General features: G+C 56.1%; 8 protein-coding genes across 8 annotated transcripts; 5 read left to right on the top strand and 3 right to left on the bottom strand.

Annotated features, from left to right (window-relative positions):
• Positions 1-618: 618 nt before the first annotated feature.
• C8Q71DRAFT_770354 (Aldo/keto reductase) lies at positions 619-2,105 on the bottom strand. Its single transcript, XM_047924312.1, has 5 exons — positions 1,867-2,105; positions 1,571-1,799; positions 1,285-1,514; positions 979-1,225; positions 619-921 (listed from the first exon to the last, which is right to left on the bottom strand). Exons 1-5 carry the CDS (start codon positions 1,963-1,965, stop codon positions 737-739), a joined length of 990 nt encoding a protein of 329 aa, XP_047776622.1. The 5' UTR covers positions 1,966-2,105; the 3' UTR covers positions 619-736.
• A 1,398-nt stretch (positions 2,106-3,503) lies between these two features.
• On the top strand, positions 3,504-6,837 carry C8Q71DRAFT_154582 (uncharacterized protein). The gene is made up of 9 exons (XM_047916645.1): positions 3,504-3,793; positions 3,865-5,193; positions 5,250-5,401; positions 5,456-5,561; positions 5,613-5,896; positions 5,957-6,058; positions 6,115-6,266; positions 6,327-6,377; positions 6,430-6,837. The coding sequence occupies exons 1-9, from the start codon at positions 3,675-3,677 to the stop codon at positions 6,613-6,615; spliced, it is 2,481 nt and encodes an 826-aa protein (XP_047776621.1). The 5' UTR covers positions 3,504-3,674; the 3' UTR covers positions 6,616-6,837.
• Positions 6,838-7,954: 1,117 nt separating this feature from the next.
• On the top strand, positions 7,955-8,593 carry C8Q71DRAFT_859641 (uncharacterized protein; the record flags this gene model as incomplete). Its single annotated transcript, XM_047927671.1, has 2 exons — positions 7,955-8,388; positions 8,458-8,593. 2 exons carry the CDS (start codon positions 7,955-7,957, stop codon positions 8,591-8,593), a joined length of 570 nt encoding a protein of 189 aa, XP_047776620.1.
• A 424-nt stretch (positions 8,594-9,017) lies between these two features.
• C8Q71DRAFT_873252 (uncharacterized protein) lies at positions 9,018-10,934 on the bottom strand (the record flags this gene model as incomplete). The annotated part of the gene is made up of 5 exons (XM_047928358.1): positions 9,018-9,530; positions 9,595-9,772; positions 9,835-9,951; positions 10,000-10,744; positions 10,806-10,934. 5 exons carry the CDS (start codon positions 10,932-10,934, stop codon positions 9,386-9,388), a joined length of 1,314 nt encoding a protein of 437 aa, XP_047776619.1. The 3' UTR covers positions 9,018-9,385.
• A 336-nt stretch (positions 10,935-11,270) lies between these two features.
• C8Q71DRAFT_873242 (uncharacterized protein) lies at positions 11,271-12,611 on the top strand (the record flags this gene model as incomplete). The annotated part of the gene is made up of 7 exons (XM_047928357.1): positions 11,271-11,282; positions 11,336-11,472; positions 11,535-11,599; positions 11,661-11,731; positions 11,781-11,816; positions 11,875-12,037; positions 12,103-12,611. The coding sequence occupies 7 exons, from the start codon at positions 11,271-11,273 to the stop codon at positions 12,282-12,284; spliced, it is 666 nt and encodes a 221-aa protein (XP_047776618.1). The 3' UTR covers positions 12,285-12,611.
• A 2,127-nt stretch (positions 12,612-14,738) lies between these two features.
• Positions 14,739-18,943, top strand: C8Q71DRAFT_154276 (uncharacterized protein). Its single transcript, XM_047916643.1, has 14 exons — positions 14,739-14,991; positions 15,206-15,307; positions 15,424-15,496; positions 15,596-15,625; positions 16,499-16,592; positions 16,663-16,679; positions 16,759-16,845; positions 16,900-16,964; positions 17,039-17,200; positions 17,264-17,361; positions 17,417-17,427; positions 17,484-17,542; positions 17,649-18,744; positions 18,812-18,943. Exons 1-14 carry the CDS (start codon positions 14,938-14,940, stop codon positions 18,877-18,879), a joined length of 2,016 nt encoding a protein of 671 aa, XP_047776617.1. The 5' UTR covers positions 14,739-14,937; the 3' UTR covers positions 18,880-18,943.
• A 429-nt stretch (positions 18,944-19,372) lies between these two features.
• C8Q71DRAFT_154337 (uncharacterized protein) lies at positions 19,373-22,161 on the bottom strand. The gene is made up of 6 exons (XM_047916644.1): positions 22,137-22,161; positions 21,849-22,060; positions 21,501-21,797; positions 21,164-21,445; positions 20,138-21,093; positions 19,373-20,084 (listed from the first exon to the last, which is right to left on the bottom strand). Exons 2-6 carry the CDS (start codon positions 21,857-21,859, stop codon positions 19,492-19,494), a joined length of 2,139 nt encoding a protein of 712 aa, XP_047776616.1. The 5' UTR covers positions 21,860-22,060; positions 22,137-22,161; the 3' UTR covers positions 19,373-19,491.
• A 1,675-nt stretch (positions 22,162-23,836) lies between these two features.
• C8Q71DRAFT_154268 (uncharacterized protein) lies at positions 23,837-24,710 on the top strand. The gene is made up of 3 exons (XM_047916642.1): positions 23,837-24,249; positions 24,300-24,444; positions 24,500-24,710. Exons 1-3 carry the CDS (start codon positions 24,020-24,022, stop codon positions 24,656-24,658), a joined length of 534 nt encoding a protein of 177 aa, XP_047776615.1. The 5' UTR covers positions 23,837-24,019; the 3' UTR covers positions 24,659-24,710.
• The last annotated feature ends 308 nt before the right edge of the window (positions 24,711-25,018 follow it).

The raw sequence follows: 25,018 nt of genomic DNA, 5'->3' as shown, positions 1-25,018 counted from the left end.
CATGTGCAACTTCCAATGGCCTCGGGCTCCTCTAAGGCTCCCCGGCTCTCGTAACGCGCAGGAGCTGCCACAGCGATGTGTGGATGATGGTTTCGTTCTAGACTGTCGGAGCGCACACAAGGTCGGAGCGCCCCCTCGGACCGTTACACTTCCGACCACCGAGCGGAGGCTCTTCTAGATGCGCTGCGAGGTATGTCAGTTTGTACACAGAGACGCTGAGGATTAAGGAGGGTGGCAATCTCAACATATGCATGGTTATGACTTGCGGACTCAGGCCGCATGCCAGTCTGACAGCGAGTCTGCAAGTCATAGCTGCGCACCCAGCCGTTCGTTCGCCCTCGCTCTCTCACTTCCTGTGCATATCTAATACCTGATACCAGACAGCATCTGTAGGTGTCCTCATCTGTAGCTGACTACGGTCAGTGCTCCGAATGCTCGAGCCAGAAGTTTCGGATCGGCACCCTACGGTCAACCTGGAACGCTCTGGGCTCACGCGGCTTCTGGGGCGCGCAAAAGCGGGCCGCTGTCCTCCCCATTACAATGCTGACCACAGGATCCACCACCGGCGCGAGAATCATGGAATGATGGTCAGCCACACACAACGTCGTTGAGGTCACTGTGAAGTTGGTCATTCGACGACGAGACGTTTTGAATTGCTATGGCATACAGCTACACTGATCTGATTCTTCTCCGAAAACAGCCTACACACACTACTGCAAGACGACGCGTCACACGTTTACTTTACCTTCGGCTTGTGCGTGGCCGCCTGCTCGGCGGGGTTGTTGAAGATGTTGATGTCCCAATTGGGCGCATACGTATACGGCATGTTAAACCGTGTCGGGTCGCGCTTCCCGAGGGAGACGAGCTTCTGATAATCCTCTTCCGAGAGTGAGACCTGCTTGAAGTTCGAATCGATGCGTTCTATAAACAACGGCACCGTATCAGCCACTGCTCAGCCAGCATGTGCAGGCGACGTACCCTTCTGTACGGACTTGGGGATGACGGAGTACCCACGGTAGACGCCGTAAGCGATGAGGACCTGCGCGGGCGTCGCGTCGAGCTTCTGCGCGATCTCGCGCACCTCGGGGTAGTCCGTCAGCCTCGGCTTGTCGACCATGTTGTTGCCCAGCGGGCTGTACGCTGTGATGTGGATGTTGTGCGCCTTGCAGAACGCGTCGAGCTCGTCCTGCTGCAGCAGCGGGTGCGCCTCGATCTGGTTCGCGGTCTACATCGCAGCCAAGAAGTTGAGTGCTCGGTTGACAGTGGAGAGGACGCGGGACGTACCGGCCAGACTCCGGTGGCATCGGCGATGCCCTGGATGTGCTCGATGGTGAAGTTGGAGACGCCGATCGCCTTGACCTTGCCGGTCTTGAGGAGGTCGATCATCGCCTGCCATGTCTCAACGAGGCTCGTCTCCGTGTCGAGCTCGACCCAGCCCTCCTTCGTCGGGTGCGGCGGGAAGAAGTCCTTGCCGGGGTTCGGACTCGCCGTGAACGCGACAGGCCAGTGTATCACTGTCAACGCCGCGGTACTCAGGCACAAAACATGTCATAGGAGCAAGAACACCCACGGTAGAGGTCAAGGTAGTCGGTCCCGAGCTGGCGGAGCGTCTCGTCTAGCTCCTTCTCGACGAGCTCCTTCTTATGCGAGGTGTTCCAGACCTTGGACGTGATGAAGAGCTCCTCGCGCTTGCAGACCGAGGGGACGACCTTCTTGAGCGCGCGCCCAACCTCGTCCTGGTTCGCGTAGATCATCGCGAGATCGAGGTGGCGGTAGCCCGCGCGCACGGCGAGCTCGACCTGCGCACATCGTCTCCGTGTCAGATAGGCACCCCCACAACAATCTAGAGCTCAAGGCAGAACGTACGGCATTCTCAACTTCGTTGGGCTTCGACAGCCATGTGCCGAGGCCGATTTGGGGGATCGTCTGCCCGCTGGACAGAGACAGGACCTTTCCTTGAGACATGGCTCTGAGTTCGGGATTATGGGAGTAAACAGAGGGGTGGGGGTTGCGATTTGCGTGTCCACATGCTCGCCAGCTGGGTTTATATACTGACGAGTTCTGGCCAAGGGTTCTCCCCTATGTTTCTGTCGATGTCAGTCGCGATCAAATGTAATGGCCACCGGTGTATGACGCACCGGTCCGCCGGGCCGTCGGGACGGACTCGAAGTTGGCAGTCACGTGGCTGACGGTGCGGTGGCGGTGGCGGCGGTGGCGGTACGGTACCTACTAAGTTACCAGGCAGCAGGCTGCCACTGCTTGACTCTGCTACAGCCTACCGCGCATGGTTTCCTGGAATACCTCCAGCGAAGGGACGGAAGTATTGCTTTGGTGAGCTCTCCATTCTATGCAAAGATACGTTCTAGCTCCATTCCAAGTAGCCGTGCGCTTCCCGGCGTGCAGGACTTGCTACGAAGTAGTACGAACGACACGTTCAAGCAGTACTAGTGTGACTTCCGCTCAGTTCGGGGTGTCGCCCGCTATCTGCTTGCGCTCGTCTCTTGTCGTCCATCTACCATGCTCGATGTTGTAAGATGTGACAAACTGTTTCAATTCAATGGTTGCGACTGCGGCCTACTCCGTGGAGCTCGCACCGGGACCGCCAGCAAGAACGGAGGGACTGTACCGTTGTGCCTCCATTTCGAAACTGCCAACCGGTCGAGCTGACATATCTGACATGCGACAGTCTTCAGGAACCATTTCAAGGCGCATATAGCAGTGCCAGAGCTCTGCTCTCCTGGGATGCATGCGGAGGAGGAGGACATCGGCCTGGGTCTCAGGTGCCCCACATCCCCTTCGGCGCCTCCTCTCGGTCAGACTCTGGCTGGAATATTAACATCGACATCCTCCCCCATGCCTCCGCCTGCGTACGATCTCTCTGGAAGGCCTTCAGGAATATGCGATATCCTGTCATTTGTCCGTGCTATTCTGCTGTCCAACTACTGATGCAAGTATGACACATCCCGGAGCGGCGCGCACGACGACTAAACCGCAAAAAGCAGTTGCAGACGCGCAGGTGTGTGCATTCTGTCAAGTGTCCGGCGGATCGTCCAGCCAATCGTTGACTGAAAGCATCCGCAGGTAAGCGTCTATGGGCTCAATTTGCATTTCAGCTTAGCTGCCACTGCACGCGAGTGCGATCTTTTCGCGCTCCGTAGCAGTCTGTGGCTGTAACTGGCGTTCTTCTCCCGTGCCGACGCTGTCACATTCGCCACAGTAGGCAGGAGTGGACTGGTCGCACGGTAGGCCGCGGGGCGCCGCGTCGGTCACGTCGGGGTTCGCTGGCCCTGAATGTGGCCATAACGTTGCCTGCGGCGAGAGTTTACGCCTGTTACGTCGGCTGCATTGCCTTTTTGCCATGCGCTCCACGTTTGTGCGGCTGTTGATGTCTTTGGTTTTCTGTCGTGACAGCTTCGCTTCCAGCTGATTATGTCTTCGAGGGCAGGCAGGGTCCGTCAATGATGCTCAGGCGCGGAAGGCAAGTGGCCTCGATCGTATATAACCTTGCTGATGCAGATGGCATGCCCCCGTCGCCTCTTCTTCCTGACGTCTCGCACGCGATCGCAGCCTTACGGAGAGCTCACTTCTACATCTGTCGTAGGATCCGCAGCCCTTGGATCCTCGCATTGCCAACATAGCCTCGTCTACTCGATCTGGCTCCCCAATCACTCGAGATGCCTTCACTGAAAGCACCAACACCGCTCGCCCTACCCGGAACAGATTTTGCTCCAGCCCTCTACGATGAGTTGCGTTCGGCTGTCAAAGGCCCCGTATATCGTCGGAGTGCCCCGGAGTACGTGGTCAGCTATATGACTCGTAGACAGCCCTGACGGACTGATTTCGTGCCGATGACCCCGCATCTAGATTCGGCGAGCGTGCCAAAACTTTCAACGGGAAGATCACCATCCTGTCCAAGGCCCTCGTCTCGCCGCTCGACACGCAAGACGTGAGTGCAATCGTCCTCTTCTGCCGCAAGCATGGCCTCTCTCCCTCGGTCAAAGCTGGCGGTTACGCGACCGCGGGCTGGTCGGTCGCCGGCGATCTCATCGTCGATCTAGGCATGATGAGGGAGTGCGAAATCGAGCCACCTGTCGCGGACGCGGAGGGCGGCAAGGACTGGACCCAGCTGGCCGATATGCTCCCGCTTGGCAGCAAGGGTAAGGGTCGTGCCCGCCCCTCAGGAAAGAAGGAAGAAGTGGCAGGCAAGGTCCCGCCAGAGACGTCGACAGTCCCCGCCCATGAGGCTGAACAGCCAGCCATCGGCGCCGGGACGAAGCGGAGACGAGAAGACAGCCCGGGGGCGGACGCGGAGAATCGGCCTCTCCCCAAGCTCGCAGCGACACAGGAGAGGCGCAATCTCCTGCGTTCGTACGACACGGCGTCCGATAGCGTTGCTGCTTTCTTACGCGGCCCACCGCTCCCCGAAGAAGGCGGGGAAGAGCCCAGAAAGCCTCCAGCCAACCGCCGGAGGAACACGTCGCCTGAACGGGCTGCGAGCAAGCCCGAAGGCGAAGGTCAGTCTTCCAGCAGCACCGCTCGTAGTGAGTCTATCGGCGTACCGGGTCCACTCGCCATGACTCGCTCTGGGTCAGGCTCAGGCTCAGGCTCAGGCTCAGGCTCAGACCCTTCAGAAGCCGGCACGCACATCACGACGCCCGACACCGACGAGAAAGGCTCTCCCGACGCGCCGTCCTCGCGCTTGCAGGATCCCTTCGGATACCTGACCGCTGAAAGCCTCTTTCCCGCCACTCACCCGCCGAGCCTGACGAGCACGAACCCGTTCGGCTTCGCGTCCGGCTTGTCTTCTACTATGCTCACTCCCGGGTTCTCCAGCATGAGCATGAGCATGGCCCCCTGGTCAGCATACACCGCGTCAGGCTCGCTCGGAAGCCAAGGCGCCTCCAGCGCCGGCGTCGGCCCGCGCATCACGTTCCCTCTCCCCATGGGACTGGGTATGGCCCCGGGCTCGTTCCCGATGGCCATGGGCATGCTGCCGCTGTCGCTCCCGCAGGAGGGTGGTGGCTTCGGCGTGGTCGCGCCGGCGCGCCCGGTCCACCCGCACGCGTATGTGACGCTGGGCGCGGGCATGCGCCAGAAGGAGGTGGATATGTTCACGGCGGAGCACCCGCTCGAGGGATACAGCGGTGTGACTGGGGAGAGACAGGAGAGGGTTGTGCCGTATCATATGCCTTCGTGAGTGCGGACGCGGTGGGTGCTGGCGTATGTGCTGACGGGATACTGTGCTGTAGGTCCGCGCACCCGGTGGGCTCGTCGATCTTGTTGCTCGCGGGCTTTGGGTTTATAAGCCGGATGTATGGGCTGAGCGTCGATAATGTCGTCGAGATAGAGATGGTGTTGGCAGATGGTCGGATCGTGATCGTCAGCGAAGACAGCGACCCAGGTATGCACGAGTCCTTTCTAGCACACCGCTCAGCTGTCAGCTAATGAACTGCAGATCTATGGTGGGCGATACGGGGCGCTGGCCCTGCTTTCGGGATCGCCACCCGCTACAAAGTCAGGGCGTTCCCAGTTCCCGTCGTCTTTGCAGGCAACCTTATCTAGTGCGCGATCCCCGCTTATCTTTATATCCGCGTTGACCATGTCCTCTACAGCCGCTTCCACCGCGCTACCGCCGCGTCCCTCATCAAACACGTCCGCGACTGCATCAAGGGCGCTCCGCGTGAGCTGTACGCCAACGTGCTTCTGACGGCCGGCCCGGCGGACAAGGACTCGCTCGTGGTGGTGCAGATGTGCTATGTCGGGTCGAAGGAGCAGGGTATGGAGTACTTGAACGCGATCTCGAGCTGGGATGGAGAGCGCTGCTTGCTGAACGAGGTGAACGAGAAGAGCTACTTGGCGCAGCAGGATAGCGTCGCTCAGATTCTGAGGGGGAAAGGTCAGTCGGCCATCTTCAACGAGAGTGACGTGACGTCTAATAGGTCTGGGTCTATGCTAGCTGGACGGCAATGGTTCATCCGCTCGTCACTCATTCACTCCCTCCCGGACGACATCATCAACCAGACCGTCATCCAATTCTCCAACACACCGATCGGCTGCAGTAAGTGCTCCTCCTCCTCCCCCTCATATACACGCCTGGCTGATCATCGATCGCAGCGTGGATCTTCGAACTGTCCGGGGGCGCTATCGCCGATTTCGAGGACACGCCGATTCCGAAGGAGCAGCGGGAGGCGGTGTGGACCGTCGCGGCGCTGCATCAGTGGGAGATGGGCATCGACGATCCGAGGTGCATCGAATCCGCGGAGGAGGTGCGTGGTTCCCCTCTGTTCGTGTGGGTCCGTGTGGTGATTAGAGTGTGTCGATGATAGTGGATTGACGGGACCATCGGGAAGGTCGCGCTGGGCGGGCCGTTCCCGTCCGTGCGTCTTCTGCTCTTCTTCATGCGTCTGGGCGCTGATGTTTGATCTGCAGTTCATTGGGCGGCATGAACCTCCGTCGCGAACGATGGCCTGTTTTGGCAAGAACTGGGCACGTCTGACGGAGCTGAAGCGCAAGTATGACCCTGGTTGCTTCTTCAAGAATAACTTTTGGCCGTTGGACAAGAATGGTCAGCCGGTTGAGCCCTTGTCGAATGAGCCTCCGAGCCCATCTCCGTGATCCACACCGACTTTTGTTTCCACCATGTGATCCTGTCAATGTACTACTTCATCTAGGTGTACTTACTGCCTATCAGTCAATATTTCCTCATGGGTGAGGTTGCTGTTTTCATCATAGCTCCTAGGCAGGCTACGTTCATGTCATTATCCGGTCACTAATGGCAATGCTCTATACTCCGATGCGGAGGATCATGTACTTTACAACCCCCTCAATCGCTTCAAGACACTCTTGCCGGTGTGCGACCATGACGCATGAAGGCTTGTGCCAAGACGATAATACTTAGTAGCGATCGCTGACCCCTACTGGGCTCACTCGAGTCTGAGGCTCAGGTAAACTGTGGACCATCGAAAGAGCGATCATTCAAGCCCTCATTTCTACGTCGAAACGAATGCAAGGGCCATAATATTGGCAATGTCCTCCGAGTCAAGGGTGGAGCTGTGGAGAACGAAGTGTATTCGGTAAGTTACTTAGACTACGCGCGCTCAATACGAACCACCACACAGTGGACTGTCACGTGCTCCATATATATCAGTACATTCAGGCGCTCGTGCATACTTATAATGACTTGCCTTTCTCCAGCTCTCCCAGTTGGTTTCCGCTTCGCCTTGGCCTGCACGCCAAAGTTGGTCGACAAATTTCTTATATCGACGTGCCGCCATGCAGTCAGAATATGGCATATCACTAGCTTTCGTCTACGATTCGGAATGCCGAGGCATCGTAGTGCTTACGACCTACCAACGATTACAGTATTAGATGAGGACAAGTAATCTGAGCGTACTGTGAGTTGACTCAGTCCTGCCGTCGTGCTCTTTGAGTAATCTATTCGTGTCGCTGTTGACCAAGAGACAGTCCGCATGCACAGTGCAGTGCGCCCCAGTTCCGAGTCTCAGGCCCAGGGCGCGACCATGCATGACTCTGTGTCATGAACTGCGCTTTGGACTACCACGTAGGTGGATCCGTCCTTCTGTGCCATGCACGAGCCATGTGCGCGACCTGATATAACTTAGGAAGTAACCTTGGCGCCTTCGACTCTTCCACGTTCCACCTTCGACCCACCTTCCCGGTGGAAAGGCGGATCAGCGATCAAACAATGTTCATTGTCCACCGACCACTCTATTTCAACTCATGCCCACCACCCTTCCTGCTCCTCCATGTGGTGGAACGGTAGTTGCGGGCTATGTCTGGCCTTGCTGTTCAGCAGTCAGCCATGACTGACAAGGCCGGCCCATGAGCATGAGACTCGCCGGCGTATAAAGGGCTGCCAGTCAGCATATTTCCACCGGATCGTTGCACAGACTGCCCATTTCTGCTCCACACTCTAGCTCTTGCACTCATTCTCATGTCGGTCCCTCTCAGCATCGGGGACATCGCAACAATCTTGTCGATGGCAAATTGCATGTATAGGGCCCTGAGCGACGCTCAGGGGTCAGCCAAAGACTACCAGGAGACGGTCAAGGAGGTGCACGGCTTTCGCGCTGATCTCGACATCATAAACAGTGTCGCAGTCCCTTTGGCTCTGGCTTCGAACGCCGCTGTGGCCGCATCCATCCGCGACAAGGTCGAGAAATGCGACGTCGTCACAAATAGATTCCTGGAAAGGGTCGAACGCTATGACGCTACGCTTGGAGCACGTCGCAGGCGAGGGAAGGTGTTTACACGTACATGCCGGAAGATCAGCTGGTGGCTCTGGCACGCAGAGGAGGCTTCCGAAGTCAAACAGCAGCTGAATGTGACAGCCAACAGCATCAGCATGATCCTTCAGGTGCTCAACCTGTAAGCTTTATCTCGTCGTCGCGCTAGCTACCAAGCTCAACAATGCCTGACTCAATATCCTGTTGCTAGCTCCGTCCTCTTAGACATGTCGAAGTCAATCAATGCACTCGTGGGTAGCAGGGAAACATCGGAAAGAGGCTGCACCGAGTCCACGGTATGTCTCAACCTGATAGTAACCGACCCCTTAGTGGACGACCACATCTAGGCGGAATACTACCATACACATTCAAAAGACGGCGGCAGCGGCCCTGGCGTATGCGGGCATACTATGCCGGATCACCGCGACTTTCGACTCGAAATGATTCTCCCCGTTCGCGACAAAGACCCGGTCTAATATCACGATTGGCGTCACAGCGGAACCACTCTGTGCGGCGACAAATCGGACAAGGGCGTCACCAAGAACTGGTTCATATGCATCCGGTGCGTACAACGCTCCGCTCACACTGGACGCTGCTAGATCGCTCCGCGTTCGCAGGCGCGTCTCAGAGCAAATTGATAATATATGACGACGCGACAATACGCAAGCAAATCACACATACGCCCCGTATCTCTCTCCTGATGTCAACATCACATATGCAGACTCGGTTGTAAACGTTCACCCTCGCGTTCACTGTACCACTATGCCAGTACCCAACGTATATCCCTATCCATGCGTCTGTTCAATCATGTAGCGTATGTGTACAGTAATGGTTCTGTTGCATGGGTGTTTGGCCCCGGAGTGCTAAAACACCCCTATACTGTCTTGACCTTCGATTTACGGCTTGTGTTGCGGGACGATGTGATCATATGCGATGTCATTGTACGAGCCTGTCAGTTCAATCTTGGAGCGTACTAGGATGACCACAACACATGGCCGGTTGCCATAACAGAACAGAAAATTATTGACAAAGATATCCAGCAGATGCATGGATCATCCGGGGAGGGAAGAATGGGTGTCATGGCCCACGGTATTGACCTAGATCGCACATTGTCTGTCTCACAATCGAGACAGCAGTGGTTACACCTCGTCATCCACTTGCACGATAAACCTCGCTTCCGGCTCTGCACCCACGTTCGCCATCGTCATAGTCTTTGGGCATATGTACCTGTGTTCCACGATCTCACCATCCTCCTCCGTATCGATCACCATTAGGAGCTGCGCCCTATGCGACACGGACACGGAGAGTTGAGCACCGAGGTTATTAGCACGCAGCCCTACGTACGCACCTATCATACAAGTCATCGATGTCGAACGTCCTGCAGGCTTGCGTGAGCACCTTCGAAACGGTGTGGCGTCCCCGCGTCTTGAACATCGTCTGCATGTCGTCGCTAGTGCCGTCGTCGTACTCGATGATGACGACGAAGCGCTCGTCGGGCCCGACTCGCGGATGCGGGAAAGGCGGTTCTGCGTACGTTGTCAGAAACAGACTTCAACGAGAATGCGGAGACGGGACAGTCCAAGCTCACCGGACGCTTGAGGTTTTGCAACTGGCTCTTCCTTGATAGCGGATTTGGGTGCGGTACTTCCCGTTGCGTCACGCTCCTGCTTAATTTTCGGCGACGGTGCTGCTGCTGCTTGTGAGACTATGTTCGCCGTCAGGTAGTGCTTGAGCAGAGCACTGGACTACGTACCGTTGCGCTGTTCCGACCCTCGTCGCTCAGTCTTTGACACTGGCGCCTTAGGGGATTGCGACGGCGGCGGTGATTGCTGCTGCTGCGGTGATGGCTGCCGCGGCGGTGACGCACTGTCCTCCTCGTCTACAACGAAAGATCCTTCTACTGCATCGTCCTCGCCGTCGTCTTCGTGTAGCTCGTCGTGAAGTTCGTCCTCGACCTCCTCATCCTCTTCATCTTCCGAAGCGATGACCTGGCGTCTGCCTACACTCCTGCTCCGGAAGACGACCGATTCCTCCTCCTCAAACTCATCGTTCTCCTCATCGAACTCCTCGTTAGGGGGAAGACTGGACTTCCTCGGACCGCTTCCTTGGCTGACTCTCGTAGAGCGTGGCGGCGAGAGCGGTGCAAACGAGCGGCGCGAAGTGCGGCGTCGGTTGCCTTCAGGCGCGAGGCTCATGCGAGACAAGCGCCTTGCTGCGTCTATCACGTCTTTTGTGGGTGCAGCTCCTACATCGTGTGTGATAACGCGATCCGGTTGAGGAGGTGCGACGCTCTTGCGTGGAGCTCTCTTCGGCTCTCGGGCATCCGTGTCAGAGGGCTCGACTATCACTGACGTGAGGACGGTCTTGACCGCGTCCCAAGCGTCGCTCGTAATCTCTACGTTGACCCCTTTGTTACCCGCGATTTCTTGAGTGTAGAAGCGCACACCGGACGCATCGACCGCGAGATCAAATGTTTGGTTAGCGATAGTGACAAGGTCCTGTGAGGGACGGAATGTGAGTCGGATTCGGTAGAGTACCCATACCTAAGTCATAAAGTACCTCATAGCTCCCAGGCAAACGGACCAGGACGCGTCGGGTGTGTGTTTCGCGCGTGTCGCTTGCAATCTGCAAGACGATCAGTTCTTGTGTTGATTTGATCTCTGGATCCTCGGGGGACCTAAATCGCATAGCTTGTGCAGTACAGAAAAACAAGCAAGCAAGAGCAAGAAAAGCAATTGAAGGTAGCGCAATTGGGCGGTAGATGGTATGAGAGCTGAAGGAACTCAACACGCGCTAGTCGCGTGTTGGCGCCGCGTAACGCGTCAGTCACCTGGTCGCGGGTGGAGTGCACGTGGATGACGCGTCTCGCGTGACGCGCCCGAGACGCGCGTATCTTGGGCTTGGCGCATAAGTATGTGGCGGTCCACCAGCCGATAGCCATCGCCACCTCCACCTCCTTTAAATCCTTGCTCTCGACGTCCACCTTCACTGAACTGAACCAAAACATCTGCATCTGAAGGAATCATGTCTTATGGCGTAAGTAATTGCATTCATTGGGGATATCTTATCTTACGGTCATCTCTGCCCAGCAATATGGTGGCGGATACGCACCTCCGACGGGCGCGCCACCCGGATACGGCGGAGGTGGGGGATATGGAGCAGGAGGACAACCTGGAGGCTTTGCGCCAAGGAGGGCAGCGGGCCCTCCGCCAGGGGTCGACCCCCAGTGAGTCACAGAGTCAAGTATCTGGAGGACGTCGCTGATCGTGTGGTGGCTCTGCTGTATAGGTTGTGGAACTGGTTCGCCGCTGTTGACTCGGACGGAAGCGGGCAGATCAGTGCCCATGAGCTACGTAAGTCCATCTCATGAGCTCGCTGTCGAATGCGGAATACGACTGAAATGCGGGGCCACAGAGAAGGCGCTCATCAATGGCGACTGGACGCCCTTTGACCTCGACACCGTGAAGATGCTCATGACCATCTTCGTTAGCACAACATCCATTCTATAAATACTGAAGCTGACCTCGCGAGAAGGATGTTGACCGCAGCGGATCGATCGGCTACAACGAGGTCCGTGCTCAGTAATCTGCTATCCTCCGCAGACGCCGACTGACCAACGCCCCCGCAGTTCGCCGGCCTGTGGAAGTACGTCAAGGACTGGCAGAACGTCTACCGCCACTTCGACCGCGACCGCTCCGGCACGATCGACGTGCGCGAGCTGCGCGATGCGCTGACGCAGTTTGGCTACAACCTCTCGCCGCGTCTGCTCGACCTGATCGAGCGCAAATACGGTGCGTCGTTTATTAGTCGCTTGCTCCGCAGCACCAACGCTCACTGCGCTACCCCCTGGGGGTAGACATACGTCAAGGTGCTGCCGGACACGGTCCCGCCAACGGCATCACGTTCGACCGCTTCGTGCGCGCGTGCGTCGCCGTCAAGCAGCTCACGGAGTCGTTCCAGCGCCTCGACGCGGACCGCGATGGCTGGGTGCAGCTCAACTATGAGCAGTTCATGTCCACCGTGCTTACTGCTCCGTGAGCCGCTACGACCGTTTTATATGAGCTGAGGATGGCGGAACCCGTGTTGCTGCAGAGAATCTGAAGAAGTCGGAGAGTCTGGAGAAGACGCTGAGGCTGAGATTTACATACGATGTACGATATAGTAATCGATCTTCCCATCCTTGCCTATATTGTGTGTCGTGTGCGTCTTCCCGCACATCACACCGCCGTCTCACCCGCGCATGGAGTCGTCGGAGAGATGTGAGTCGGAGCGGGGCAAGTTCATGTATCCATCTTGCATAATTGGTCTCAAGTATGTGAGGCCGTCTTACGGTCTAATTGCGCCTGTGGCATGGTGCATACCAAACTGTGCCTTTTCAGCACCGAGTTACCGTGAAGCGACTGATACTTACACAAAGTTTCCAGGCGAGGTGTCGACGCTGTCGGTCCTGAATCCGCTCCGGGCGATGCTAACATGCGTTATGCTCCCAAGCTCGAAGAGTCGAGAGTTTATGTTCTGTCATCAGAAACCTGGAGAAGTGGAGGTGCGTCTGGAAGTGAACACTACTCACGCAGCTTTGAGAAAGGAAAAATGCCGGGATTGACGGTTTGCTCCGGGACTCCTGCTGTTGCCGCGAGGATAGGTAGGGACGTCTTTCGGAGAGCCGATAGTCGAGCTCGAGCTCGATAGTCGGCAGTGCGTAAAGAGGTACCACCTCTCGCTGGACGAACTTTGCTGGTGCTGCAGAACGGACAGGAGTAATTTATGAGCAACCACGACACAAGTCGGACCCAGTTGCTACCTTCGCGACCGATCATGGTGGTCCCCCCTGGCTCTCAACCCGACCTTTTCGGATGGAGACACCATCATAGAGCGGCCCGTCACTGCGCAGCCAAGCTTTCCTCCGTGCGCTCAGTGGTGCGGCGGCGCCTTTGGGCTTGAGGTGCCTGGAGATAAGCGGCACCGAGCCTCCTGGAGATTAAATGGCACACGCTCGAGACGGTGTATTGGGCGTACCTAGTACCTACTTCGAAATCACCCTTCCGATCGCGACCCATTGTACGGGCCGCTGGGTGGGACGTCCTAGCTTACTGCGCTCATTATGCATCAGGAACGGAGCTAGAAGCATGGATTATTGACTGTCCGATGCCAGTGCGGCGGCTTGGATGAGTTATCGGTTTCGCGGTGCCTGGCTGGGTGCGCATTGGATACGTTCGGCGTCTTGGTTCCAAGTCAATGAATGATGAGGCTGAGGTCAGTGGTCATCGGTCTGTGGAGAGGCAAAGTTTGATGACGGACGGGCGAGTCAGTTTGGTCTAATAACAGGATCGATGCGTTGGCATGCGCGGATGCGGAAAGTAACGGACATTGCGAATGTGAGAGATCGTCGCGGGCAGATTGGCTCGGACAGGGCTTGGTCTGTCCCGCGCTGAGAACGAAGATAACATGAGCGGCCGCGGTGACGTGACGGTCCCAACAGATGATTGGTTACGAACTGCACATGATGGAAGATGGTCCGGATTTGCAAAGATATGGGATAGGAGCGCGATACGGGGATAGAGGGCAGGAAGAGTGGAGAGTGAAACGTTGCCCTGAATAACCACGTTCTATACTACCAGCGCACGAGCGTTGATAGCAGGCTGCGGGTTATGACAGGTGATCGGAGTCGACTACTTATATGTCCTGACAGGGGTTGTGCTGCCTACATTTCACTTGCCAGGCGGCGTAACGGCGAGAGTGAGTACTGTGATATTGCAAGTAAACTCGACAGGAATCCATACCGAGAGGGAGTTATTGGTTAAACGGTTTGCGCCATGACACGCCCATCCCGTAGGCTGTGCAATCGTCACAACTTGCGACTTTGACCCAGTACCAATATGTCGCTGCGCGACCATGATTGCTGTAATTGGGGTGAGCAACGCAGACTTCCTCTGAGTGACTGCAATATCAGACTCTTGATGTCTGTCGTTCCCTGATCATGACACAGCCCATGGTAGTCACTGCAAGTAAGCTCAACGCCGCGGCGCGAGAGAACAGGTCTCCTCACCGCAAAGGACAAGATTGGAGCCTCTTGAAGTTAGGCTCGGAGTGTAGCGACGATGTTGTTCCGTGCTACCAAATACAGAGGACGAACGATGATTGGATAGGCTTGTCCGTCCGGCGCAAGTCAAATTGAATAGTTGCTCCGAGGTCACCGAGATATGTCTTCGAATTGTATGACTATCTATAGATAGTTTTCTGCCTCCTTCCTGCTTTCGCTGAGTCTCTCTCTCTCGGTGGTTGGCCGTAAATCAGTTTGAAACAAATCCTTGTGGTCAGCGCGTCGCCATGGGCGTTGAGAGGATGGCGATCAGCGGGAGGCGGGCGGAGAATATATCTAGAATTAATGGGGCCGCGTCGCGCCCGATCTGATCTTCGTAGGATGGTCCCGGGCGCCTGGCGGGGTCTCTAGCCGAATCGGGGGGTGCCTGGATCGAATTCGAGCCGTGGGTGGCTCGTTCGTCCGCTCGTGTCCTCCGTTCAGGTTTCCGCCCTCTCGTCTCCTCGTCGTCCTCGCCGCCGTCCCCCGCCCCTGCCATCCCGCCCGACTACCAGACGTGCTCGTCGTCGTGGACGACGCCCCAGACAGACCCTACCCACGCGGAAGAGAATTCGGGGACGCCCGCACACGCCGCCCTGGCGGGGCCAAGTAATGAGCAACGCATCGCCCACCGCGTACCTCCTGTGGGCCATCCTCTCCGTTCTCGTGCGTGTCTATGCTTCCTCGCGTCCTCGGGCACGTCCAACATTGATATGCTCGATTCTGTCATACATGTGTGATCCAACGCGTGGTCGCCTCTTATGTCCGCGTGTTGCATATGCATGCTGCATGGGCTCCTGTGGGTGCTGCGTGGTGCCCCAACGGTACGTGATACTGCCTTTGGAACGAACTCGGATGGCTTGCATTTGGTGTCGGGCAGTTCCTCGGCTTTCTGATATACCACCTCTGGAGCTACGACCGTTTCCAGTGTCTCCGCTGGTCGGCCGGCCGCCAGCCGGGCGCGTTCAAGCGTGTCATGACTGTGCGTCGCCCTCGTTCTCTCTTTTGCACGCGTTTTGCTCACGGCGGGTTATGAATTACTCATTTGCGTGCATATATGCGTGCTTGGGTGCGGTATATGCGTGGTGGTCACAATAGTATTCATATCTAGCAAGCGTGCCGCTGTTCACAATATACAGCATCGCCTATACGGTGTTGAAGTACCGCGAAGGTGTGTCATTAATCTCCTCGCAACGCAGGGCCTACCACCCTGTCTCGCACACGCCGCTCGCCGTGAGCCTCCCTGCTGACACGATGCATGCTCCACCAGGCTTCGTCGTGTTACCCACGACAAATATAAGTGCGTATATGTGTACTTTCGTTATTCACCCCTCACTCACTGTGCGTGTCATCTATGTTGTTCCACTGCTCCCTTCCCTGCCCCCTCGGTGCCCCGATACCCCGCTGACTCCGGTGCTGTCTCATTTCCTCTGTCGTTCTGACCTGTCACGGCTTCATCTACCGAAATGTCTGGTCCCCGACTTGCCCTACTGATCCGGCGACACCTCGTCCCCCCGTACCACTTGTTGATGGGCTTCCTGTCGGCTACGCTCCGCCTCGCTGGACGCCTACGCTAACTCGCCCATCTCTGCTCTACCTTGGCTACGGATTCTCTGATCTACTCAACTGGCTCGGGACTGACATTCACGACCCAACCGAAATTATTCGGTACTGCCTCGATGGTCCGCATCGCACCCTTCCTGTGCCCATCACACTCCCGTACTCCCGTCCCCACCCACTTACCCCGACCGACTCGGCGCATCCCTTACCTCCGACGGAATTCATCCCCTGCCAATCGCTGCCGTGGCCTGGCCGTCCGTCCTTTGCGCGTCTCCGTCTCGGTGATGGTTTGGCGTTCCCCCACATTGACGCGTCGCCTCACTTCGTCCTGGCCATTTTCACTATGGTGTCGATATGATCATGCGACGCTGCCTCGGATCTCAACCATCAATTATCGGCGGGGTTTCAACTGTGCTATTTCTGCTGCTGCGTCGTAACGGTGGTTTGTTTGATTGCCGGTTGGTCTCGCGCGTCTACTGTGCTTTCCCGCTCTCCGGGTCTCTCGCTCTGAATGCTCTGCGTGTCGTGCAAAACCGTTGACATGCTGGACGACTGCATCGACTGCTCTTTATATGCAAATATGTGGTAACATTTGCTCTGCTGGCGCTAATAGTCTTCCCTCGCCCGATCGAGATGTATAGCGACCCTTCGCGGTCGTGGATCCTCCCGCTGAACTTCATCTTCAGCTTTGCTTGGGCACTCGAGCTGTGCGTATATTCAATCATCTTCCTGTATCGTCACGCTCATCGCATTCTGACCTGGCGTTGATGCATGAAGGGTAACCCATCTTGAAGGTCTGTCCTCTCTGATCATCGGCTGTCTTGGTTATGTGATGGACGACTGACGTATTGATGCATGGTTTGCGTAATCCAGAGCTCGCTTTCTGGCTGTACCTCCTCCATCAGAACCCTGACAAGGGCGAGTGGTTCGAGAGCTGGGAGTACAAGTTCTGGTACTGGGGTGCGTGTGTATGCATCTAGCCTCATGCGACTCACGAACACTCATCATCACTAGGGAGTATCGTTTCGATCATTGGGATGCCGTTGACGTGCATGATCGCACGGAGACACCTGAACACGGTATGTACACCCGCGTGCGGTTGGCCATCCGTCGCTCCTCATTCCCAGTCTCATTCGGCGTGCATCCCCTGCAGCTCGACGCGTACATCTTCCTGAGCGGCTCGGGCGGCTCGCTGAGCACGACAGTCGCGTTCCTGTACGTCCTCTGGCGCTTTCCGCGCTTCATCCGGCACGTCAAGGCGGAGGGTGCGGACCCGACGGTCGTCGTCCGGTTGGCGACGTTCTATCAGCTCAACGTCAGTGCGCGCTTCTTCGTATCTTCGCTCGCGGGTATGGTGCTGATCGGGTGGATGGGGTAGCTCGCGAGAGTGGTGTTTAGGTTCTTGTTTACGGTGCCGCTGTTGATGCTCGCGTTGGATGGGATCATTGGGCAGAGCCATCCACTGAACTCGCATCTGTACGTGGCTTTCTATTTCTTCGGTATATGGCGTGTGAGGCTGATGGGCTTGAAGGGTGTCGGCAGGTATGATCGCTTTTGGATGATTGAACGAGTGCAACGAATGACGTGTTGGGTGATAGACTTCCTGGTTATGATTGGGGGAGTGGGGTGTTTCGTCTCATCCGCGATCACACTCTTGGTGCGTTGCTCTTCAATGACGATTCCTACGGTTGCTCACCAGTCGTCATGTGTTCCCGTTCTCCCGCTCTCTTGACGTACGGCTTTCTCGATTCATGCTATCGCAGATATTCTTCCCGCGCTCGATCCTGCGCGAGGCCGGCTATAAGCCCAAAGCGACATCGACGTCCACTGTACACCACTCACCCAAAGCACACAGCACTCCCATCCTCGCCCACGCACCCTCGCTTTCCCTATCACATGCGCCGTCGATAACACACTCAGCTCCTGTCCTCTCATCGTCCCTCTCTCCATCCACCTCTGCATATTTCTCAAGCCACCCTCATTTCACGGGCGCCCTTTCCCACCCTCAGCTACACCATATCGCGAGCCTCGACCAGTTGCCACGGACACAAGGATATGCACAGCAACATTTTTCTGCAGCGGGTGGGGTGGGTATGGGCGCGGTAGGTGGCGGGATGGGCCCGATAGCGGGACCAAGTTCCTGGGAGGGCGAGCCACCAAGCGGGGCGGTGAGTCCATATGAGAGTATGATCGACGTGGCTGTGGGCAGGGGCGGGACGATTGAGGAGGCAGACGAGGACATTGACGAGGAAGGGAACGGCGACGCGCCGCCGTACTCGCATACGCACATACAAAACTCCCACTACCATGCCCAGCATGACCACCCGCGGGACCACCATCCACATCCCCGCCCACACTCATTTCCGTATCCACGGAACTCGCAGACGCAGACGCCGCCGCCCTCGTCATCCTCGCCGCCCTCGCGGCCACATTCACAGATCATCCTGCCGACAACGGCGGGCGCTTGGTCTCCTCAGGAAGCACCAGCGCACTCCGCCCTACACCAGCGCCACCCCTTTCCGCACTCACTATCTCCACTACAAATACCACAACATGCGTTGTCCCCACCAAACTCGCCGACGGCGGTGCGCGTCGCGATTCCACCACTAGCGCGCCAGCCGTCGGCGTCTGCTCACTCGCCGGCGTGGGCGGAGAGCGTTAACGTCGCACGACGCGCGAGCTCATATGTGTCGACGAAGCCGTTGCTTAGAGAGGGCGAGAATGAGCTGCAGTTGCGGCATAGCGGGAGCGATCGGGGGCGGGAACGCGAGGAGCGGCGATGGGGCGCGACGCGCGAGGGGTATAGGAGAGGTGCCCCGAGGCTACATCCTTATGTGATGACTTTCACGAGTCCAATCGGTGGGTGTCTTGTTCATGCTTTAGTGGTCGACGTATGCTCAACGGTTGTTTGTTGGCGCTGGCGTAGATTTGGTGGACTTGTCGATGCCCGAGGAGCTCCCGGGCGAAGTGCCGTCCGGACGAAGATCACCGTGACCTCTCAGTTGCTGTGCCCTTTCTCGTGCGCTCATGCATCCTCATCGGCGCATATTCCCTGGATACCCTCATCTGTTCCTTGCTCTGCTCCGCGCTGTCGACATCGTCTCGTTGGTCCTGGACCGACTCTAGCTGTCCACCTGCAGTGGTATGAGTCGGGGTGGACTAGTCCACGTCGGACAATTGGCTCGACGGACACTGGGTGATGGCACATCCAGAGGTTGTCTGCGGGTGGGCGTTGGAGTCTGTAGAGTAATATATTGCTCGTGACTCATACTTGAGGTGCTCCGTGGGTTGCGGCGCATGTAGTGCGTCGCTATTGGGGTCGATGTAGAGGGAGAGCATTGGCATCGGCGCACGCGCTTGGCTTGCATTGGGATGGTGGTTTGGTTAGGAGTGGACCTAGGATAGCGCCTGTGCTAATGTCTGTATCACTGATCCCGCTCTTGCACTTACATTGTCGGATTCTTGCAGTGGATAGTATACCCAGTATTGCATGTTGTATGTATAGTATTTCATGCCACACAGCAACAAACCGCGAGAGTGGAACACGGACAACGGTACATGGGTCAGGATGCTACTGTACAAACATGCGGCACTATCCCGAACTGGTCATTCAGAGTCTGAATTTGGCGTGGAGTCGGAGAATGACCCTGCCCTGCCCACAAGAACCTTTCCTCGCGGCTTGAAGCCCCGCAATATTGCCTTTCGGCGGTGCTTCTCTGGACCGTAACATGATAGTCGACTACGACAAGAGACATCGAGTATGTTGCGATCATGCCAGGGGCGAAGTAGATGCTGTGTTTTATGCATCACAATCCGCATGGCTTTTGAGAATTCGGATTGATTCCACATGCGCCGGTCTTGAGCAACGGAGAATTGAACGTCGACGTCGGCGAGCCGGTTGAAACAGGGTGTGCCGATCAAGGCGAGCAACTCGCGTTGCATTTGGTAGTCATGAGGTGTCCAATCGAGCCTGTCCGTCTTATGACCGTAATATTCCACTGCCGAGGACAGGTCGACGATGAGACTGAGCCGTTCCAGGTGACAATTGAGGAGACTAGACAGAATTTGATGTAATTGGTCGACAAGTCTTAGAGATGATGGCGTAGTCCCCGTATTGGTTTGTACATTCAAGGCTCTGTAGCCAAGCTGCAGGAAACGCAGATTGACGCCGTGCAGCATGAAGAGACAGCAGGGATAACCTGGAAGTCCTGGTTAGCAACTGTAAGAACTCTGAGCACAAAGGTTTCGTTACCTGGCCCGGAGTCAATCAGGCGTAACTGCTCTATGGATGGTCGGACTGCTTGGAGCAGTTCTGTAATAGCCGTCAGATTGACGGCGAAGTCCTGCTCCACGCATAAGAAAGTGATGCTTTCGCAAGCATTCGAGGAAACCAGCCAATCTGCAAGTCGCTCGAGTAAATTTGTCTCGAGGGATATGATTGTGAGCCTCTTGAGCTTCGGTACAGAAGCAGGACAGTGGACCGTAAAAGCCGGTCTCCCCGTGTTGCGCTGTGCTGACGGCCCAGCAAAGATCCCACGAGCAAGCTCGAGCTCTGTTAGTGCTGGTAGAGCACAGATGATGCGCGTCAAACTGGCGATGCTACCAAGAGCAAAGCTCCGCAATGCCAAGTGCGTGACGCGCTTGAACCGATGAAGAGATTGAGCAAACTTGAAACTGTGGTAGGCCTCCCTCCGAGGGCACCCTTGGAGAGTAAGGCTTTCTACGTTGGGACAGAATGGGGCCAAGACGAGAGGCGTGGCGTGAAAAAAGCTCCGATCATTGTCGCTGGGCGAGATAGACAGACTTCGTGTCCGGTGAAGGAGCGTTCGAACGCTGGGAAATTGGCGTGAAATGCGGACCAACTGATCGAATTGACGGCGGCTGCAGAGGGAAATGTCGCTATAGAAGAAGCGAACGCTGGTGCCGTACCAATGTCGACACACGGACATACATGCCCGCAGAGTTCGTCTGTCGTCTCCTAGAAAACTGATGATGATGTCGATGAGTTCGATGGGTATGCGATCGGTGATTCGTCGAGGCAGGGAGTATAGCATGGGTCTTCGCCCGTCAGCACGACGCGGAAATCCCCAGTAATAGTTGGCCCAATCGACGTCGTCTGGGAAGAGGTGATCATGAGGTGCTGTAACAGGCGAGACAGAACGCTGCTTGGGCGGCGTGTCTGGCGATTGGACAGAGCTGTAAAGCGGGCTGCGAGGACGAACGAGTCAGAAGGTGAGGTTTGTTCAATTACGTGGCATGAGGCTGTCGCACGACGTACATGTAGCTCGGATTACTCCATCGGTCCTGAGGAAAGAGAACGTGACGTGAAGGTGCATCCTGGCTCGCGTTGAAGAGCGGGTGTGCAGGATAGCAGCGCGAATCATCGGTCGCATCGATGCTTGTATGACGTATACGTTTGTCGGCTCGGCGTACACCTCTAGCATACGCTCGTTTCCTGAGTTCCAGCCAAATTTTCGACGATTGTGATTCACAAAATCGGTCTTGTGTCTCGGTTTCGCATCCAGTCATGTATCGCAGTGAGCACGCCCTATGGACATACCTGTGGAGGAAGAATGAGTTGATGACTTTCTGGGTAAGGCGGAGAAGAACTTTACATGTTCCTAGTCGCGTCCCCCAAATACTCGAAAACGTCGCAGATATGCATGAACGTTCTGAGGTCCATGACGCTCCCGGTACTCCGAAGGACTTGGTGCAGGCGACGGGCTAACAAGTGTACATGTTTCCCATACCCGTGTGTTTCGCAGTTCAAGCAATACATTGGATAGATTTTTGCGAGCACGATGGATACGCCAAGAGCATGAAGTGTCGGAGGGTGTTCAGATATGCATTCTTCATTTATGAGGCTGTGAACCACGAGGGGGTGTTCGTTGCTGGACCGCAGGGCGTCTCCACTGAAACGATGGTCAGCGAGAAAGCATCTGTGACTCAGGGAACCGGGGTACCGATGCATCATAGGGGTAGACGACTACAACTTGGATGTCCAGAGAGAGCAATACGTCGTGCACTAGTCTCAGACGCCCTGTGTCAAGATGGGGGGCGTACCTTTATACCATAGCCTTCGACACCATGGTCACCACTCTTATAGTCCTAGTCAAAAGGTCCACAATACTGACTACTTGGGGGCGCAGAGTTCTGTCCGCCAGGGTGTGCACGACTGCAGACGAAGAGTTCAGTATAACCTTATTTGTGGAGCATCAAGTTACGACACTGCAACAGATGTTCATACACACCTATGCAGTTAAGCCAGGTGAGCGCGTTTTGTGGACCTGGATATAGACGGCTTCATTCGTAGTTGTAGTCGGATCAGGTCATGTACCACAACACAACAGGCGAACGTGGATGGTGTACTCACAAGTATCGTCCTCCAATGGTGGACGACGTCCTCGAAGACCAGCTGAGGCAGTGACCTGGGGGTTGGTGGTCCCGATGCGATGTGTGGAAGCGCTCATGTCATTTAGCGCCGGCTCTGGGTCGCTGGGATGGGGTACCGTGTTGTACACAGTGGTCTGAACGTTTCTTCGATCCTATGTGTGAATTCAGCACATCGCTACTGCAAGGGAAGATTACTTGCTGATCAAAGAGGTCGAAGTTGTTCGCTCGTCAATTGCTAGACCTTGAAGCTTGAAGGGTTCCGAGGACCGTGGCGGTAGTAATCAGTACGGGGCCTTGACCCGATTCGATCCTAGCAGAGCATGGACTCCTTCAATGGGTTGTTCTCTACATACCACATGCGAGTCACAACGATGGGCCTCCAGAGTCAGTAGACACAGGTAGGTTGACCTCGAGGCAACGCTGTGACGCTGAACGACTCGGATGGTCGCTTCCGAACGAGATATACGATACTGAGCTTATACTGAGCTTACCTTATCACATATGTACTCCTTGTGCAACAGAAGCAACGTCATAAAAGACGCGCTCAGACAGAATGGTCGCGCACTTCGGTGGCGGTCGAAGCACTGGGTTGTCGTGTCTCCTGCAAGTGAACAGGGAACATAGGGCAAAATTGGATTTCATACACGAGATGCATTAGCTCATACCGAGTAAAGAGACCGTTGGTTGACATCTCGTGGTGCGCGCGCATGGACTACAATTTATTGACCTCGGAAAGTAGCGGTTGAGGTCAGCTCCGTCGCCCGAAACTTCCTCATCCCCGGTCATCCTGTTGAGGACAAAACAGAAGTCACAGAGCAAGAAGAGGAGACGCCTTGGTTGCGCATAAGGTTGACTGACTCATTATGAGTTAAGTTACTTACTGGTGTGGAGGAGGTCTCAGGAGGAGGAGGAGGAGGAGGGGATCCATTTAGCCGTGGAGTGACACTGACAGCACGTGCCTGCGAAGGACGTCGTTACCGAATTTGGCAATGCGAGTCGTCGATCAGTGGAATGCTCGTTTTCTCAAACTCTAATGATCTCACTGTTCCGCTTACTACATAAAGTCCAACTCTACTTGGCTCCTCCTAGCGGTGTCGCCTGACGACCGTGGTGATCATCCAGAACTAGTCTAAACGAATATCGAAGACACGGAAGAGCGCGGAAGGTGGGTACCACAGTGATCCTGCATGCGCGTGCAAGACATGAGTTTCTGAAGTCTGAAACGTCTGCCATAGAGAACCATTTGTTGCTGGGGAAAATCGCATAGCCCAGGAGCGACATTCCTCAGGGTCGTATCATGCACACGGCCCGGCGATTGCTGCGTACTAGAGCACTGCCTACTAGTACGCTTCGGCCCTTCAGAAGTCGCACACATGAGCCTACAATTCTTGGGCGGCGATTTCTGATCGGGCTACAAGCCTCATGTCAAGGCGTCTGAACCCTATTGTCCATTGGTCGAGGATAATCCACACTTGGAAGGCGCTGCAATCGTGCGTCGATGTCAAGCTTGTCCGGACAGCCTCATAGGCTTCGTCGCTCAGCATGCTCTTCGCACATGTATGCCGCATGTACTCGCAGCTGAGTCTATTCCTATCGGAAGTCCGGCAGGGCGCGGTCGGACTTGTATTTGCTAGAGGTTAAGGATCGGAGGCTGCTGCTCCTCCCGTACCTTCACACAACGTGGACCTCCTCTCCAGTCACAAACACTAGGACTGCTTCAAAGGACCTCGCCGCTGTGCCCATGGCCAGCGGCAACAGTTACAATGTCTTGGGCGTCGTTACGGGGGTGCTAGGCGTCTTTGGACTTGTTCCGGCGTCCTACATGCTCGCAAAGAGCCAACTACCGATGGCAAAAGCCAAAGACCTGGAGATCCTCCTGTCTGAAACAACTGAACTGCTGCGTTCAGTAGCTGAGGAGGGGCTCCTCAGCAGCCCCGAATTCATCGACGGTACTAGGCGGACTCTCGCTAGGTACGTATCATCTCGTGCAGTGGACCTACCTGGCCTTAATCAGCTTGCAGGATTCAGTCTCGATCCAATGAGCTTAGGCTCAGCGCTTACAGCGCTACATCCACAGTGCAGCAGGCCAAAGGTCTCTTCTGTGGATTGTCATACGCACTCCACCGCCTTGGTAACGAGGTGAAGCAAGTACGTGCGATGATTTCGGTACGCTCAAAGTACAATCTTGTAGAAGCGTCAAGCGATCTCACGAGTCCTGCAGAATCGATGCAATCACGTTGAACACAGGCGGCGTGGAGTCTTCGAGGCCAGCCTACCCCTCACTCCCATAACGGAATCATCGTCTGGCGCGGACGAGCACGCCGTCTACGATCGCGCGGACAATCGCGCCGTCGATGATGATCGCAGTCTCAGCAATTGAGGAGAGTCGAGGAGACTCGGAACTATCAATTGGAGTGGTGACGCTCCCGTACCTCGTGCGGAGTCCAAGCTCGACTGTGCATGGTGTACCGGAGCACCACAATCTACCAAGGATGGTCCGTCTTTCGTTCCACCCGTATCGATAAGCATGGCTGACCGTACAGCCAGGATTCTCTTCTTGCGAACACTGATAAGACGGCGTCGACGGGCGAGCTGGATTCGGAGATCGCGCCGCGGCAGCTGAGGACTGTCTCTGCACGAAGTCGACACGTTTGTACAATTACTATTCCCCAGCGCATGTTCATCACGTATGCCTTCTATCATCCAACGAACGCTATGCATCGCTTTCCTCATGCTTTCT

The sequence above is a fragment of the Rhodofomes roseus genome, assembly GCF_022264815.1.
Source record: "Rhodofomes roseus strain CIRM-BRFM 1785 chromosome Unknown C8Q71scaffold_16, whole genome shotgun sequence".
Lineage (NCBI taxonomy): Eukaryota > Fungi > Basidiomycota > Agaricomycetes > Polyporales > Fomitopsidaceae > Rhodofomes > Rhodofomes roseus.
This window is presented reverse-complemented; position numbering and strand designations above follow the sequence as displayed.